An 18667-nucleotide genomic window follows, 5' to 3' on the forward strand; every position below is an offset into this window, starting at 1 on the left:
AGGTTTGCATTGCATATAAGTCGATAAACACAGGTAACCATCATTGGGGCCCAATAGGGGATCGCCACAAAGATGGTAGTTAGTGGTGCCAAGGGGAGTTCGGCCGAACCACCTCCACCGTCTCTGGCCATCGCATTTCTCCTGTATATGACTTGTGGGCCCGGCCCCTGAGGTAGTTGACGATGGTTTGGCCCCTCTTAAGTCGGTTTATACTGTCATGTGGGTCCTCCGATCCTTGTACTCGCACATAATTGGTCGAAGAACATTTTCATGGTATATTGGGTGTATTTTCTCCTTAATTAACCTGCATATATATATATATATATATATATATATATATATATATATATATATATATATATATATATATATATATATATATATATATATATATATATACCAAAACTAGTGGAAATGGTTAGTAATAAACTCCTACCACTAAGTTTTGATAGTATATTTGATATCTTTTATGTATGAGTTGACGGTTAAAGTTTGCACTTAATGACCGTCAACACCAGCCCACGAATTTTGTGGTGTGGGCCAGTACTCGGGTTGGTTCATTGGAGGGTGAGGCGCGATGCTGCTCGGCTGGTTGCCGCCACCACCACCGCCTCTGCCGCCGCGACATCGGTGATTGCGAGAAGAATTGTTCCCACAGCCTTGATTCTCGTTGGAGCCGCATTTGTTCCCTGCACCGAAATAGGTGGCGTGGGCGGGGTTGGAGCCGACGAGCAGCTTGGCGAAGGTGCTGGCGAGGAAGACAGTGGACTGGTCGGTGTGCCTGTTCGCCTTGGAGAGTTCCTCAAGTAGAAGTTGAGAGCGCACGTCGGCGAAAGACAGGAATGGGCACTGCATCGTTATTAAGGTTTGCATATTATCAAACTTGGAGCTCCAACTGTTGAGGGTGGTGACGACGAGATAGCGGTTCGTGACAGGGTCGCCAAGGGAGTCCGCCATGGCCTTCATCTTGCGGCAGTAGTCGGTGATAGATAGGTCAACTTGATGGAATGTGCGAAACTCAACAGAGAGATTGAGCGCACGTCGTTCACTGTTGCCAAGGAATTGCAACTTGAGCACTCGCTAGATGGAGTGTGCGGTTGCGGTGTGCGACATAACCTCCTAGAGGAGACCGGCAGAGATGGAGCCGTACAGCCACCAGAGAACAATGCAATCCATCTGAAGCCAGTCGGAGTGGTCGGGGTAGTAAGCGCTGAAGAGAACGTGGTATGCCAAAGCATATTTGCCAAGAGCCACAATGAAGAGGGAGTGAGGGACTCCAGAGCGTCGTGTTGTAGAAGCCGGATGCAGATGGCCCTACAGCAAGACGAGCCACGGCGAAGAGGGACTCCAGGACAGGCGGCAGAGAGGCCGCACCGGAGGGGGCCGAGGAGATCGGTGGGGGAATCGGCACGGTGGATACCGGAGGAGTCGTAGTGTCAGTAGTCGGTGGTGGATCAATCGGCGCTGGGGATGTGGAGGAGGAAAAGAGCGAGGCGAAGGCATTGGTGATGGCGTCGTGGGGGGCTTGAGAAGCGTGCTTAGCAGCGACGTTGGCGATAGTCGAAGCGGTGCCTGGATCGACGTCGGTAGAGGCAGAGGTAGTGAAGGAGTCGCGCACCGCGTCGGCGATGGCTTTGACAACCTTCTCAAGAGCGGTGCTTGCAGATTCGGAGGAAAAGGGCAACGACATGGCGTCGTGCGGCGCTAAGGAGAGCACGCGGGGGTTTGGGTTTGGAGTGGAGCGAAAGCGGAGATGAATCTGGTACCATGTGGGAAGGAATAACTCAACGCAATTGTATTGATCACGGAGTGTTTACATATATAAGCCCGTCCATATAACCACTCAACTAACTTATAGCAACAGAATCGGAAGGATAAGGAACAGGGATTTGAGGAGATAAGATACATGCAAACAGTATAGTCTAACAATATATATCATATATGTACACACAAATACACAATTGTCCCAGAAAAGCCTAGACGTTATTATCCATTAAGTCTTATAGATAGATATAGACCAACGATCAGATGTAGCCATATATGCACGATGCAGCTATGGACTTGAACTGACCAGAGCTTAATCAGCTTTTTGAAAGTGCCAAGAAGGCACCAACGTATGCCAAGATGTTTGTGACAACGAAGACAGAATAGTTACGCGAGTAAGTGCCGGCAAACGGATACTGCCGAGCGACACGCCTGTGATGTCTCTCAGGCAATAAACTGCTGAACATAAACTTCACGAAGCTGATCCACGACGCCGGCTTAGTCAAGATCATGATGCTCAAGACCAAGACATAGATCCCATTGATTATGACTTCGTATATCACAATATTGATTGTCCTCCTTCTCATGACGGCGACCAGAGCCGCCCAGAAAGCCACGATCATGCCGATCATCGAAACCCACATGAAGTGCAGAGCTAAAATGAAGCTCTTCCATGAACCAGATGCTTTCCCATACACAATAAGTATCACTGCGACAACGGAAGTCGTCATGGCGACGCTGTCGAAGACGATGAAGAATTTGTAGGCGGTCTTCGCCTGGAGGACCGCCTTGCCATCGTCCCCGTAGCCCCCGGGCACGTTGAACGTGGCGGAGAAGGCGACGGTGGCGACGAGCACGGCCACGACAGCGAGGCTGTTGGACGTCTTCCTTATCCAATCTGTTGTGTCATTGCCTCTCCATTGATTCAGGTGGTCTTGCCTCTGCGGGCAGGATTGTGCCCCGTAGGCAGACAGTGTCACCACAAGGCTTATCTGCACCATTTATATGTACATGATATTACTCTCATCGAGTAAATAATATATTAAACTAGTTTAGTTTACCAACATTGCATATATATTGGACTAGGGTTAAACTAAATATTCACTTTAGACCAGGTATCTTCTCTGCTTGTTCTCATATCTCTCTTCTTCCTCTCCTTTTTCCCGGATTCAGTCTCAAGGAGAAGATCAGAAGACTATGAGAGCAAGTACAATAGCAGCATATAAGCCAGCTATAAACATATTTTAAAGAGGTAAAAAAGAAGAGAGAATAGCAGCGAGCTACATCCCTGTAGCCAGCTGTAGCACGAACTCTAAAACGTAATGTGTAAATGAAAGGTGGGACCAGATATTACAGTAGTATAGTAAGCAACTATTATATGAATTGACTATTAAATTGGAGCACATAGTTGGCTATACTATTAAACTTGCTCTTAGGCTATGTTCGGCACCCCTTTTCCCAACCCATCTCCCTCGTTTTCCGCGCACACGCTTTTCAAACTGCTAAACGATGTTTTTTTTGCAAAAAGTTTCTATACGAAAGTTACTTTTAAAAATCAAATTAATCTATTTTTAAAAAAAATAGCTAATATTTAATTAATCACGTGCTAATGAATCGCTCTATTTTCTCCATGCTCACTGTACGGCTGCCGAACACAGCATAATGAAGAAGAAACTCTTCTGTCACGGATGTGCGTGCCTACAGGTACTCCAAAGTGCAAAACTTGGTAATAGAACATGGTTTAAAGTGAAAAAAAAAAGGCAATTCCGTTATCCAATATAAGATATTGGTAATAAAAATTGGTCCAAACTGTAATCTACTCCATGCTTATGAGCCAAATGTTACATAACGACTAGCAAAATTGAGTTCACCACATTAAAGTACTTTTTCAACATACTCCAAACTAGAGAATGTTCGAGGAAAATTTTATGTTAACTACAGAAAAATATAAGGATATAACCATATATTGTCCACTTGTAGCACCAAATTGCTACAGATACAGAGAAATTAATTAAAATTAAGAATAAAGAAAGAAAGGAAACTAGTGCAATATATTGTATAAACTAATTTCTACACTAAAAATTAATATTGAAATTTGGAGTTGAAAAACTAGTAGACAATAACAATTGCAATTCGTATAAGAAATCGGCTTGAATCATAAGAATTAATTTTGAAATTTAAATGATAAAAAATAGACAATATTATTGACTCTAATTTCATATTAATCAACTTATATATGTATCATAACAATTTGTATCTTAAACTATGGTAAAACTCCTTATTTTGTAAAACTTAGTAATTACTACTCAAACTTAGTAAAACTTAATAATTAACTCTGGTAAGAAAACTTGATTTAGAACTATAAATTATATATAAACAACAGCAAAATGATTTATGTGCACCGATGCATATTTTTCATGTATACAATTTGAAATTTAATCGTTCTAAAGAAATATGCATATGAATATGTATTTGAATTGAAAACAAATATGCATATAATATGTATTTGAAATGAAATTAACGAAAAAAACATATATAATAGAGTGCTTTTCTACAACAAGTATATAAAATCATAATTAATATCAGCCAATAAATAAAACATCCTAAAAAATTCCAAAATGGCATTTAAATAGATGGGTTATAGGAGAAGTTAATTTCTACCAATATAAATAATAGATTTTGCACTAAAGTTGGAGTCTTTTATATTGTACAAGTTTTGTATTGGTGACCGAGGGCCTGACAACCAGCTGACAGCAAACGCTTAATATTACATGCATGTTAACATTGATGCTATCTTAATGGTTCAAAAAAGATATCTTTTATGTGAAAGGGCCTGTAACATAGTTGTTACATGAGCCTCAGCAGTAGTACCTTAGGTCCTGGGTTCGACTCTCCATGCGAGCGAATTTTTCATGATTTAACAACTTCGTGCTTTCGGTGTAGGCAACGTACCCGTCAACAGCGAAGTGCCTGTAGTGGTGACTTCGTTAATCTCAAAGATTTTCCGGCTTGCCGGCCCAGTCTTCGAAAATGCTTATATGGGTAGGGTTTGCGTGCGTGTGTTCTTAGAGATGAGTGTGCATGTAATTCTAAAGAAAAATGATTTTTTATAGTAAATACTCAATGTAGTTAGAGTTGACCAGGTTACAAAAATTTTCTGGATAAAATCATGACGAGTTGTAGATAGCAAATTTTTTTTGTTTGCTTACCATGGAGAGGAAGCTAGACGAGTTGGCAGCGAGATCAAACGGTGTGTACCCATCGTTGTTCATGATGTTGACTCGTACGTTGTCTCCGGCGGAAAGTAGTGCGGCTAGTCCCTTGGACGCGGCTGCAGCCACCGCGAGGTGGAGCGCCGTGTTGCCATCCTTGTCCTGCGCGTTCACGATGCCGCAAAGCATCGGGTTCTTGACGGCGAGCGAGATGACCGGCGCGTGCCCTTTCTCGGCCGCGGCGTGGAGGAACGTCCTGCCGCGGCCGTCGCGGAGCTCGGCGGCGTCGGGCCAGGCAGATATCAGCTCCTCGACGACATGGTGGTGGCCCATCCGCGCGGCGACATGGATGGCCGAGAGGCCGTCCGAGTCCTTCAGGAACGCCGTGGACGGCGGCGCGGCGCGCACGATCGCGCTTACGATGGAGCGGTCGCCGTCGGACGACGCGAGATGGAGCGGGCTGCTGCCTTTGACGTCGCATTGTCCAGACAGAGCTGGCTTCCATTTCAATACCAGGTCGACCATTTCTGCAAATTAATGAACATGATGTGACATTTTTGCTCATGCGCTTGATAGCTAGAGTGGGTGTTAAGCAAATGAGATCATGACCTGAGATCTGGAAGACGGCAGCGTGCAGAGCATTCTGCTTGTTCGGCCCAACGGGCGATGCATCGCTGCACGTGGTAATGATCGCTTTCACGGCTGTAACCGACTTACTCATCACCGCCAAGTACAGCGGCGACACGCCGGCGGCATTCAGCTCGGAGGACAGCTCCGGCGCCGCCGCCGAGACAAGGGCCTCTACCGCCGCGCCATGGCCGTTCCTCGCCGCCAGGTGAAGGGCCGTATCTCCGGCCTCGTTCTTGCATCCCAGGATGCTGTCCAGGGCCAGCAGCTGGACGATGGCCGTGACGGCCCCGGCGTGTCCGGCTCTCGCCGCGCAGTGCAGCGGCGTGTCCTGCGACGAGTTCCGGCGAGAGAGGAGGCTGCTCTCCTTGAACCTGAGGTACACCTCCCGGATCAGCTCGTCGTGTCCTTGCTCCGCAGCCACGTGAAACACGGTGTTACTCTCCGCGCTCACCTCTGATATGTTGCACTGGCCATGCCGCTGTAGAACACCTGAGTAATTTTTTTACACGGATATTGGATTAAGCTTTTAGGGTAAACTGGTCACTAACGGTAATTAATTCAGAGTTCGGCCGAAAAATGACTCAAACTGTGTTCGGCCCCTCCTTGCCGTCACACAAAACGAAGCACTTATTATTGCATGATTAATTAAGTATTAACTGTTTTTAAAAAAATATAGATTAATATAGTTTTTAAGAAAGGGGGAAATTTCAGCAAATACTCCATATATCCAAATCGATCATCCGCGTTCTTCCTTGTCGGCTAATTAAGTAGTATACGTACTAAATTCTTACTTCATGATATGAATGCATTATGCATATAAATATTTTATAACTTTTCCATCTATCTAAATAAAGAGGTTTGTTACGGTCCAGCAGATAGTACCTCGAGGTACTAGTACCACCAGGTACCAAATGAAATCCAACCGTTGAATTAGCAGGGCACGATAGGAAACGAATTGAAAAGGGGCGGAGAAGGCCCGTGACACACATGCGCGTGCAGATGCCGCCGCAATCTCCTCGTCCTCACGCGCCAACGGGAAAAAAAATTTGGTGGAGACCGGGTGTAAACCGGCTCCCGTGCAGCCCCGACCCCGATGATTGCCGCGTGGCAATCACAGAATCGGACGTCTCGCTATGCATGGCTCCAGGCGCAGCGCAAACAGGATGGAGGAGCCGACTCGCTCGATGGCTCCCGGGCCCGTCGGCTCACCGGCTCACCGGCTCATATCACATCGATATCTCTTCTCAGCAGCAGCCATTGCCACCGACACAACCTCTCTCATCCGTCGTCCGCATGGCGGTGATAGCGAGTGGCCGATGGCGACCGCCCTGACTGAGGACGAAGACGACACAGCGCCGCCTGGGACGAGGTTGCCCTGTTTGCCGGCGGCTAGTGCAGAGATGTACTCCATCTTCCTGTGGGCAGTAGCTGCTATCTCTTCCCGATCACGGGCTTTTTTCTTACCATGGTGCAGGATTGATTTGATTAGTTATTAGTTTGATTTGGGCCTCTGCATTCAAACTTTAATATAGTTGTTAACTGCTACATTTCAATGGATGCAGTCTGAATGTTTGCAGATTCTAATTAGATTTGACAAAGTACAATATTGATTTTAGTCCTCTACCATTTCGATTTGATACATACTGAAGATTTTGGAGACATGAGCATTTCATTTCTTCATGGTCACTTGGTCAGTGCATATATTTCCAGGGCCGGTCCTAATATTTTAGGGGCCTAGGGCGACACAAAAATTAGGGCCCTATATTGAGTTCGTTTTTTTTAATTGTATTAGGTGCCAGAATTGAAGAAAACTTCATTTTAGAGTAGCATAAGAAAAACAGATTTGCATAAAAAAATTTAATCATAGTATCTTAAACTTATCATATTTTATGAAGATTTTCCAATGTAGATTAATTTGATGGTTAGAATTTTAAATATGTATGGCCCGATGGAGTAATTTTTACAAATCTAGTATTTATGGGTTCAAAATCAATATCAGTGATCCTTTCAAAAAAATCAATATCAGTGATCCCTTCATTAAGGAGTAGTAGCACTAAAATTGTTGATAAATGATAATCACCTTGGCCATCAGCCTATAGGCTTGCTTGACCAATCAAATGACTGCTCTGCCTTCTATAGCTACGCGTATGGGCCTCAATAAATTAAGGGGCTTGTGTTTTTACGCTGTTGTTGGATTGCAAAGCAGACGATGCGATCCACTGGAAATCAACGAATTGTACGATGGCAATAGCAAACCTACTTACGTATACCTGGTCAGGGGGCCCCTGACTTGGCGGGGCCCAGGGCGCTTGCACTGCTCGCCCTGCCCCAGGGCCGGGCCTGTATATTTCAGTAAAAGACTGTCAAGTTCAGTTGAACAAATTAACATATCATATTCTGGCCAATATGTGAACAGCGGATAAAGTAAATGGCAGACTTTTGTTTAACAACAATGCTTTACTAATATTATCTAGTACCTTTCTGTCTCTCTGAACAAATTTGCTCCAAATTCACGCTACATTTCTTGGGTTTCATCTATATAAACTGAGAATCTGCATCTATATACATGATACTGATAGTGCCACTAACATTTTCTGATGGCATAATGTGCAGTTCAAGAAGATGAGTGACAAGACCGATGTGTACAGCCTCCGTGTCATCATCCTCAACCTCAATCTCCTTACCGGTAATTAAGTTTCTTGCCGAAACGAAACCATGCATGGAGTTGCCGCAGTGGGTGTCGTCAATTGTGAATTTGTGATGAAGTGGCGAACGAGCCGGTTGCCCTCGCCATCACCGCCGAGAGGACGACGTCTGAGAGAGGGAGCGGTGGCGGATGAGAGACAGTAGATGAGAGAGGCGCCGCTGGCAGCCGGCGGCGGCGGCGACTGCGGACGAATGAGGCCGGTAGGAGAGGGATCTGAGCCCGCGAGCCGGCGTGCCCGGGAGCCGAGTCGAGCGAGGCTCATCTTATTTGCGCTGTGCCTGAAGCCGCAACGAGCTAAACGTCCGATTCTACGATTGTCCACGCGGCAATCATCGGGATCGGGGCTGCACGGGAGCTAATTTACACCCGGTCTCCACCAATTTTTTTTCCCGCCAACGCCAATATCCTTGCCATCATGCGTGCTAACTTCCTCCATCATCGCCGCCAAATCCTCGATTCCATACAGCCCCCTCCAGCGCGAGCGCAAAATCCGCCGCTGCCTAGCGCAGAAGGTCATCCTGGAGTTGGCCTCAACTTCACCCATTGAATTTTGTTTCTACGGCTGAGACTAGGTCATCGCACTTCAAACTATCCTGGTTCATAAATCGGCAAGATGTATGGCAATATCGCATCGTTGTGGTGGTCGACTTGATTGCTCCGCCGACGTTGCTGCTCACGCTGGGCCGTGCGCTGGGAAAGCTTACTGCTGCAGCTTGTGCAAGCACGAAGGTTTTGCAATGCATGTGTGGCAAGATGACTAGATGTCTAGATGGGGCTATGTACCGAACATCCCGGAAGGAGTGAGGAAGCGTCGGCTGTAAGATTGCAGCTTCATCTTCCTTGCTTCGTCTCCTGTAGCGCCGGCTGCGAAGTCGCGATGGCAGTGGTTGCCGTCGGAGATGACAGGAGGGGCCTCCCCATCACGATGCAGGGAGGAGAGGGCAAGGTGGCTCCTACGGCTCTGGCTTCTGGCCTTCCGGCCCGCCTGCCTGCCCGAGGCGAGGGCGCCGTGCGGAGGCGAGGGAACGGCGACCAGGACGGGGCCGGAACGGCGGCGGCGGTGGATCCTATCGCTCCACAGTTTTGACTCGCACAATTGCTAATGCGAAAGGACGACCTTACCCTTCCACCTCTCTACCATTATGCGGTACCATCCAAGTACCTGGCGGTACCGGCAGATAACAGCCATTGGATCTGATCCAATCGATGGCTACGATTTGGTACCGCCCCAACCTGCTGGACTGTAAAAAAACTCCTAAATAAAACTATCTGAGGTTATTGTTAAAAAGAAAATTAGTACGTGTAACAGTGCTCTTTAAGTATACTAAATGTGTAAAAGCAAACTAAGAGGACATGAAACTGCGTAATTGCTGTCAATTACTTACCATTGACTTGATCAAGATGTCCCTGCGCAACACCACCATGCCGTGGCTGAAGAAGGAGCGCCATGACCTCCTCGGCTCGCCCTTTGGAGGCAGCGAGATACAGAGCCGGGCACATCTCCAAGCCACCTGCAGAATCACCTCTCGCCGTCACCGCCGCCTCCGAGCCATGGTGCTGCGAAGAACAGCGCGCGAGCTGGATGTCCTGCATCTGACGATGATGATCCATTTGGATCAAAATCTAGCACAGTGAAGAGCCTATAGATGAATGAATATGATTAAGAAGACAATTAGGTGGTGTTTGGATCCAGGGATTTAACTTTAGTCCCTATATTTAAACACTAATTTATAGTATTAAATATAGACTACTTATAAAACTAATTACATAAATGAAAGCTAATTCACGAGACAATTTTTTTAAGCCTAATTAATCCATAATTAGAGAATGTTTACTGTAGCATCACATAGTCTAATCATGGATTAATTAGGCTCAATAGATTCGTCTCGCGAATTAGTCCAAGATTATGGATGGGTTTTATTAATAGTCTACGTTTAATATTTATAATTAATTTCCAAACATCCGATGTGATAGGGACTTAAAAGTTTAATCCCATCTATACAGGGCCTTATACGGCCACCTCGCCTTTGCTGCTTAAATTTGCACTGATTAGTCTCGCACATACGGCCAATCATGTCATCGTCATTCTATCACCATATGCACGATACGGGCCATACGGCGTGTGCGCGGGAAAAATTGACTGTTGAATTGAGATTTTCTTTCAACCATTTTAGTGAAAAATTACAGCTATTGACTTGAGAAACGTCCAAGTGTCTTCTGGCTAGCTTCACAAGATGATGGGCTAGCTGGTATAGGTTCGCAGCCTTACCTCTTCTATTTATTTGAATATTCGTGTTTTTTGCTATTGACTTTGCCCAGAGGGACATTCAAAACAATGAATAGTACATGAATGCGACCGATCAAGGCTGGTAGAGGCCGCAAGAAATTATGAAAAATCCGATGCAGTATTTAAATATCCTCGTTTTGAAGTAGATAGAGTGTATAAGATTCATTTAGCACGATGACAGAAAGAAAAGGAAAAAATAAACAGTGAAGTGCTTTTTGTTTCTTAAACTTGTTTTTGTTATCAAGTAGATCTCCATACACTCTAAATGTTGATTCTGGTAATTTTATCAAGTGTATCTTTTTGATCCAAAATTATGACGACTCCTCCAAAATCCTACATGGCTGCCACCTCCTTTTCTTTTTCTTCTTGTTTTTCCTTTCCTTTCTCTTTTCTTCTTCCTTCGTCTCATCCGTCCATCCGCATCCCGCCAACAATGCCTCCCGTACCACCATCACCTTCACCTCTCTCCCACCAGCCAAGACGACTTCGACCCGTTCCTAGCCTACCTGACCTTGGGCGGCGCCATCCTATAGACAAAGCATGTCGCCCCTCTCCCCGTAGTCCATCACCCTTATATCCTCATCGCCTGCCTCCCACTTCCCGTTGGCGGTCACCTTTCTCCCCATCTGTCGGGTCCCAAAACTAATGATTCGGAAACCGACATGTTTAACTGTATCAAGCCCTGGATCAGTAGGTTGATACAGCTTCGACAATCTGGATCGTCTTTGCATACGTTTAGACATAGCTTTGAAGGAGATAATATTACATAAAGTAATAGGGTATTTACGAGATTGTGGCTAACTATTACAGCAGAAGCTTTAGAATGACCTAACTCTGTTGTTTTACTATAGACTTAAACCATTTAAATTACCTAGACTTGAAGATTAAGTTAAAAGAGAACTAACTTATGTGATTGAACTCCTGACTTCGGCAAGAACATCAAATGGACTCTGAAAAAGGTGGTTGAAGCAAGGGTGAGTACAAGTAACGCCCCGATTTTCGTTCGGGTTTAAAAATAAATTAATAATACATTTTCTAGAAATTAAATAAAAGTTAAATCAATTTATCCAAGTGAAATGTTGGGAGAATTAAAATTTTCCCTTAAAAATCATTGGCCGGGAATATTTTGTAATATTCTTTGTGCCCTAATGTACTCTCCGGAATTTTCCGTGAATTTTCGGAGCTCGAGAAATAGTTTTAATAGCACAAAGGTCATTGCATCAATTTAAATAAAAAGAAAACAAAATAAACTTCCCCTTCCTCCCTTTCGGGCTCGGCCCAAAATCCTCTCTCCTTCCCCTCCCGCGGCCCGGCTTGCCTCCCCTTTTTGGCGCAAGTCTGCTTTTCCTCCCTCCCGGCCTCCCCTCTCACTCAGGCCGACAGGTGGGACCCATGGACCCCACCTGTCATCCCCAACCTCCGGCCAGCTCCAACCGCCGCCCACGCCGCCCACTCCCTCCGCCGATCCCGCACCTCCCCTCGTCCCAACCGGCGTGGACCCGAGACCCCTTCCACCTCGCGACCACATCCCGCCCCACTCCCCCTCTCTCCCCGCGGGAATCAACGCCACGCCGAGCCGCCACACCCCCACGACGCCGCCCCACTTCCCCTCGAAATCCGCCGCTCCCCGGCCCTCTCCTCGCCCCCTTGAGCTATAAAATCAATCCCCGTGGACTCCTCTTCCTTTTTCCCCGTTTTCCCGAGTCCCCCACGCCCTCTACCGAGCTCTCCACGCCGATCCCCTTCGCCGCCGCTCGCCGGCGATCTCCAGCCGCCCGCCACCGCCGCTCCCGTCGCTGCCGCGCTGCGCCGCCACCACCTATAGCATCACACCACCCCACCGCACCCCGGCATCCACTCCATCTCCCTCCTCCACCGCCGGAACCACCTTCCCATCGCGAGGCCGAGCCACTACCGCCACACACCGCCTTCAGCCGGCCGCTGCCGCTGCGTTAGTCGTCGCCGCACCTCGCCGCTTGCGCCGTCGGCAACGCCGTGCCAAGCTCTACCCCGGCCTCCGCTCCGTTTCCCCATTCCACCACCGCAACCACCCTTCCACCGTGCATCCCGAGCCACCTCCACCATACGCCGCCTCCAGCCGTGTGCCACCGTCGCCTTAGCCGCCGCCGCGTCGCTCCGTCTTCACCTCTCGCCTCGCAGCGCCGTGCAGCACCTCGGTCACCGTTGTTCATCGCCGGAAACCCACCGGAACGTGGTACCTCTCGGTCGCCGGTGAGCCCCACCATTCCTCTCCTCTCTGGCGTGGTATTCTCGCCGCTCCGGTCGCCTATTTCCCTCCCTAACCGCTCCAATAATTTCCCTAGGTCTTGCCGGCCCTCGGCCGCGGCTCCGCCATGGTCGGGCGTCGTCGGACCGCCGTTCCCGTCGCCTCCCGTGTCGGCCGCCGCCATCCTTTCCGCCGCCGGTCGCCTCCCCATGGTCGTCCCGTCGCCGGCGCTCCTCGGTGAGGACCCCCTTCATCTCCTTTCCCTTTCCCCTCTTTTCGTCGCCTCCCGTGCGTGCCGTCGCGCCGGTGGTCGTCGCCGGCGACCATCGGGCCGTGCGCCGTCGCTCCCGGCCGGCCGACCGGTGAGCTGGCTCCCGCTCGCCCGTGGCCGCCCGATCCTCCTTCGGGGCGATCTGGGCCGTCCACGTGGCCTTCCCGTGCCGCCCGCGTCGGTGCCTCTGTGGCGCCACGTCGGCGCCACCTCCGCTAGCCGTCCGTCGTGGCCGCCACGTGTCTGCCACGTGGTGCGCCCGCGGACCAGCGCATGCGTGGACTCGGTCCACGGTGCGCCCGCCACCCGTGAGTCACCGTCAGGTGGGGCCCGCTTGCCGGCGCCACCTCTCCCCCGTCGGATGACGTCATAATTGATTTAAATTGCGCAATAAATCGGTAATAATTCTAGAAATTCATTAAAATGGCTCAAAACCTTCTAAAATTCATATCTAATTCATTCGAACTCCGAATTGAGCCATTCAACTTGCAAAATTCATCTAAAATTGAGCTCTACATGTTTGTTTACTTTTTATGTACTGTTTTCTTGGTGTTTATTAGAGTTTTTCCTCGTTTTGCGTGCCAGCGTGTAGTTTCCGTCGTTTCGGAAGTCCGCGGTCGCGAGGAAAAGAGTTCAGAAGATCAAAGTGAAGAAGCAAGGCAAGTCACACATTCTCCTTGAGCATGTTGATCCCAATTTATAAATGTTTTACCGTTTACAAATAAATATGCATGTTTTGCTAATTACATGGGATCAGGGTTTTCCTATCTGCTCGCTTGCGCCATGTTTACTTGATATCTGTTCTTTGTCAACCTTGGGTAATAAATTGACTAGCTTGTGTTACTTATGTGACCTAGCTAGAACTATATGCTTAGCCATGCTTAATTACCACTAGCTCAGTCGATGGGATAATTGCAGTATTAGACATTCTAGTATCTTGTTGAGCTGCGTGCTCGAGACATCTGGCCATGTTTTATGGTCGTAATTATCCAACTAAAATGCGACTGAATGGTGGGCTGTGGATGCATGGTTTTGCGAGTCGCACCCATAGCAATTAAGGACCGGTTCACGGGAAACCCTGGAAGACTTACAGCGCTTGCCACAAGCGGGAATGGGTAACTGCTTGATCTGAAGTATAGCTCGACCCTTTCCTAGGCACCGGTGGCGAGGGTGGGCGTGATGGAGTTGGGTCGGCCGGGGTGTCCGGTTGTCCAGCTGCCGGATTCACCGCGGCGCAAGAGGGGACCGCCCACTGCCTTTTGAGGGGTGGGGGTGAAACCTTAGCGTGGTGTGGATGGTTAGGGGAGGGTTATGCGAAGGGTCTCGTCACAATCACTCGACATGGTGACGTGTGCATCATGGGCACATGATGACGCGGTGACATGTCGGTGGGTTGTGTCTTGTGGGTACAGTTGTGCACCTCTGGCCAGAGTAAAACTATTCGAATAGCCGTGCCCGCGGTTATGGGCGATCGACCAGATTCACCGTGATTAGTCTCACACCTAATAAATCGACCCAATGCACTGTAGTACAGGTGGGTTGGTTGGGCCTGTTCAACGTGGTGTAGCGTTGATCAGTGGAGATTTAATATTACTTTAATTACTCAACAGTTTTACTGTTTTGCTCAATAAAATGTTTTACAACCGCCTTTATGCAAATAGCCACAAACCGTCCTTGTGTTCCCCCTTGCACGTCTGCATCGTTGGTGTGGCTTGCTGAGTACGGTGGTTGTACTCAGCCTTGCTATTATTCCCCCTTTTCAGAAGTGTAGTGCTTCTGAGCTGAAGATGGAGTTAGAGGACCAAGGCTCAGACCCCAGTTGAGTTTTGCCTGTGGAGTGGAGCTGAAGCCCCGCTAGGATCGCCTTTTTCCGCTGCTGCTGCTTTTGTTTCGGTGTGAGGACTAAGTGCCTCTTCTGTAAGTATTTTACGCTTTATTTACGTTTGGAACTGTTTATTACTTGTCGTTTTGTGTACCCTGGCTGGTCCTGGACAGGGATTTAATACACAAAATAGTCTGGAAATTTGGGCTAAATTTCTGGGCGTGACAAAGTGGTATCAGAGCCAACTTGACTGTAGGTTGAGCCAAATGGTCAAACCGTAAGGACAAGTTTTCTGAAAACCCTACTTGCAAATTGTCTCCTCTCGCCCTTCGGCATTTCTTTGTGAAACGGTTTTTCAAAATTCTCCTCCCAATCTCTCCAATTCTTTTAGTTGTCAAACCTAGAGGACCAGCTGTCAGCTTCATGTCTGTTCGGAAGTCAAGTCAATTCGAGCCTCAAGCTTCGTGCAAGGAGCGAGAAGATCAGTTCAGAGTCGTCGTTCTGCGAAGATCAAGTGGAGTTTTCCCGAAGTTGACCTAAACCCAATCTTTCCCAGAAGAGTAGTTCCGTTAGCTTTCTAGATCGTGTGTTGTTTGCTTGTGTGTAGGGGTATGGTTTGCATCATTGGTGGGGATGCGACCATACTAGGTTGTTTGCTTAAGCAACTTGAACAATAAAAGTCTACTCACAACATAACAGTAGGCAAGTGGTTTAGTACCTTATCTTTAGCAACCCCTCTCTTCCACCTTTCTTCCGTCCTGGCAGCGGATGGTCAGTGTCAGAGATAAGATCAATTAAAGTCACCAATCAATGGTTCAGTTGAAAGCTACAAGGTATCCCAGTGCCAGAAGAACCCTGCTCGTGATCAACATTTGGTGTCCAAGATTAGATGATGGATGTATTGATGCGGGAGATGCAAAGCTCGATGCAAGGTCAAGTGTAGCGGAAAGAACTCCAGCAGTAGTGTGTTGCAGTCAAGAGTCAGTGTGTCCATGAGCTAAATGAGAGTCACTTTTATGTGGAATTTCCTATCATCAACTAAGGGTTAAGTTCCAAATCTTGTCGGGGTGAAAGTGCATCGCCATTGCTTCAATTTGATGGACCGATGAAGTTTTCAGTTTTCAAAGTCAGGGCTCTTTGTAAATCAGAGAAGTGTTGGCTATATTTGAAGGACAACAGTTCAACTGATCCCAGCCACGCGGAAGTAAGACTACTCCCTGTAAGGGGGGTAGGTCTCGGAGAAGAGTTTTGCCTCACTTCGTCGCTGTTTTAGTTGAAGGTTCAACCAGTGCCGCAATCAGGGTAGCACTTGAAGAAGCAAGTTGCAAGGTATCAGAAGAATTAAGCCGATCCCCGGGCAACCGATTGAATTCTAAGGTACACCCATGAGGCCAGTTCAACCGCTTAGCTTAGACAGGTCAAGCAGGTTTCCTGGATTTACTTGTCATTTGAGTTGGGACCAGTCCAAGCGGACATAGGGTAAATGATTTACAAATGCCAGATTCAATTTTCATCCTCTTATAGCCAGCGTGGTGAATTCTCAGGTTACCAAAATTGCCAACCTCAACAGTTCAGTCCAAGATAAGTAAGTTTCAGGAGTATCCGCAGTTCTGGCCTAGGTCAGTTCAAGCAGAACCAGTCGGTCCAGTTTTGGCAAAGCAAAGGAACAGAAAGGTCGAATCCAGCCAGTGCAATCGTGCAGGTTTGATCAACCAGTCAATCAATCAGTTCGAAGCAGAATGTGGCAGTTCAATGTGCAGATCAGTCAGACCGCCCACCAGCACCGGCTTTCTTTCTAGCCATCCCAGAATCTCGGGACGAGATTCCTGTAAGGGGGGTAGATTTGTAACGCCCCGATTTTCGTTCGGGTTTAAAAATCAATTAATAATACATTTTCTAGAAATTAAATAAAAGTTAAATCAATTTATCCAAGTGAAATGTTGGGAGAATTAAAATTTTCCCTTAAAAATCATTGGCCGGGAATATTTTGTAATATTCTTTGTGCCCTAATGTACTCTCCGGAATTTTCCGTGAATTTTCGGAGCTCGAGAAATAGTTTTAATAGCACAAAGGTCATTGCATCAATTTAAATAAAAAGAAAACAAAATAAACTTCCCCTTCCTCCCTTTCGGGCTCGGCCCAAAATCCTCTCTCCTTCCCCTCCCGCGGCCCGGCTTGCCTCCCCTTTTTGGCGCAAGTCTGCTTTTCCTCCCTCCCGGCCTCCCCTCTCACTCAGGCCGACAGGTGGGACCCGTGGACCCCACCTGTCATCCCCAACCTCCGGCCAGCTCCAACCGCCGCCCACGCCGCCCACTCCCTCCGCCGATCCCGCACCTCCCCTCGTCCCAACCGGCGTGGACCCGAGACCCCTTCCACCTCGCGACCACATCCCGCCCCACTCCCCCTCTCTCCCCGCGGGAATCAACGCCACGCCGAGCCGCCACACCCCCACGACGCCGCCCCACTTCCCCTCGAAATCCGCCGCTCCCCGGCCCTCTCCTCGCCCCCTTGAGCTATAAAATCAATCCCCGTGGACTCCTCTTCCTTTTTCCCCGTTTTCCCGAGTCCCCCACGCCCTCTACCGAGCTCTCCACGCCGATCCCCTTCGCCGCCGCTCGCCGGCGATCTCCAGCCGCCCGCCACCGCCGCTCCCGTCGCTGCCGCGCTGCGCCGCCACCACCTATAGCATCACACCACCCCACCGCACCCCGGCATCCACTCCATCTCCCTCCTCCACCGCCGGAACCACCTTCCCATCGCGAGGCCGAGCCACTACCGCCACACACCGCCTTCAGCCGGCCGCTGCCGCTGCGTTAGTCGTCGCCGCACCTCGCCGCTTGCGCCGTCGGCAACGCCGTGCCAAGCTCTACCCCGGCCTCCGCTCCGTTTCCCCATTCCACCACCGCAACCACCCTTCCACCGTGCATCCCGAGCCACCTCCACCATACGCCGCCTCCAGCCGTGTGCCACCGTCGCCTTAGCCGCCGCCGCGTCGCTCCGTCTTCACCTCTCGCCTCGCAGCGCCGTGCAGCACCTCGGTCACCGTTGTTCATCGCCGGAAACCCACCGGAACGTGGTACCTCTCGGTCGCCGGTGAGCCCCACCATTCCTCTCCTCTCTGGCGTGGTATTCTCGCCGCTCCGGTCGCCTATTTCCCTCCCTAACCGCTCCAATAATTTCCCTAGGTCTTGCCGGCCCTCGGCCGCGGCTCCGCCATGGTCGGGCGTCGTCGGACCGCCGTTCCCGTCGCCTCCCGTGTCGGCCGCCGCCATCCTTTCCGCCGCCGGTCGCCTCCCCATGGTCGTCCCGTCGCCGGCGCTCCTCGGTGAGGACCCCCTTCATCTCCTTTCCCTTTCCCCTCTTTTCGTCGCCTCCCGTGCGTGCCGTCGCGCCGGTGGTCGTCGCCGGCGACCATCGGGCCGTGCGCCGTCGCTCCCGGCCGGCCGACCGGTGAGCTGGCTCCCGCTCGCCCGTGGCCGCCCGATCCTCCTTCGGGGCGATCTGGGCCGTCCACGTGGCCTTCCCGTGCCGCCCGCGTCGGTGCCTCTGTGGCGCCACGTCGGCGCCACCTCCGCTAGCCGTCCGTCGTGGCCGCCACGTGTCTGCCACGTGGTGCGCCCGCGGACCAGCGCATGCGTGGACTCGGTCCACGGTGCGCCCGCCACCCGTGAGTCACCGTCAGGTGGGGCCCGCTTGCCGGCGCCACCTCTCCCCCGTCGGATGACGTCATAATTGATTTAAATTGCG

At 49.4% G+C, this 18667-nt stretch overlaps 1 protein-coding gene across 2 annotated transcripts; it reads right to left on the reverse strand.

Moving 5' to 3' along the window:
* Window positions 1–2276: 2276 nt before the first annotated feature.
* Window positions 2277–17608, reverse strand: LOC4349952 (uncharacterized). Of its 2 annotated transcripts, none has more exons than XR_010737602.1 (6): window positions 15639–17608; window positions 9699–9906; window positions 5586–6095; window positions 4974–5503; window positions 4636–4734; window positions 2277–2756 (listed from the first exon to the last, which is right to left on the reverse strand). XR_010737602.1 is itself a non-coding variant. In XM_066305418.1 (6 exons), the coding sequence occupies exons 3-6, from the start codon at window positions 9922–9924 to the stop codon at window positions 4720–4722; spliced, it is 1281 nt and encodes a 426-aa protein (XP_066161515.1). In that variant the 5' UTR covers window positions 9925–9953; window positions 11506–11550; window positions 15639–17608; the 3' UTR covers window positions 4314–4719. The 2 variants fall into 2 exon arrangements, 1 of the variants encoding a protein (XP_066161515.1); XM_066305418.1 differs by lacking the exon at window positions 2277–2756 and adding an exon at window positions 11506–11550 and having other exon boundaries at window positions 4314–4734; window positions 9699–9953.
* Between the last annotated feature and the right edge of the window lie 1059 nt (window positions 17609–18667).

Source organism: Oryza sativa, chromosome 11 (genome assembly GCF_034140825.1).
Source record: "Oryza sativa Japonica Group chromosome 11, ASM3414082v1".
NCBI lineage: Eukaryota > Viridiplantae > Streptophyta > Magnoliopsida > Poales > Poaceae > Oryza > Oryza sativa.

What these genes read in the sequence shown, in the direction of transcription:
- LOC4349952 (XM_066305418.1), bottom strand. Translation starts at nt 9,924, where the DNA reads ATGGATCATCATCGTCAGATGCAGGACATCCAGCTCGCGCGCTGTTCT. An exon ending in ACATCTTGATCAAGTCAATG is followed by an intron (nt 6,096 to 9,698) that starts GTAAGTAATTGA and finishes AAAATTACTCAG; the next exon opens with GTGTTCTACAGCGGCATGGC. An exon ending in TGCCGTCTTCCAGATCTCAG is followed by an intron (nt 5,504 to 5,585) that starts GTCATGATCTCA and finishes ATTAATTTGCAG; the next exon opens with AAATGGTCGACCTGGTATTG.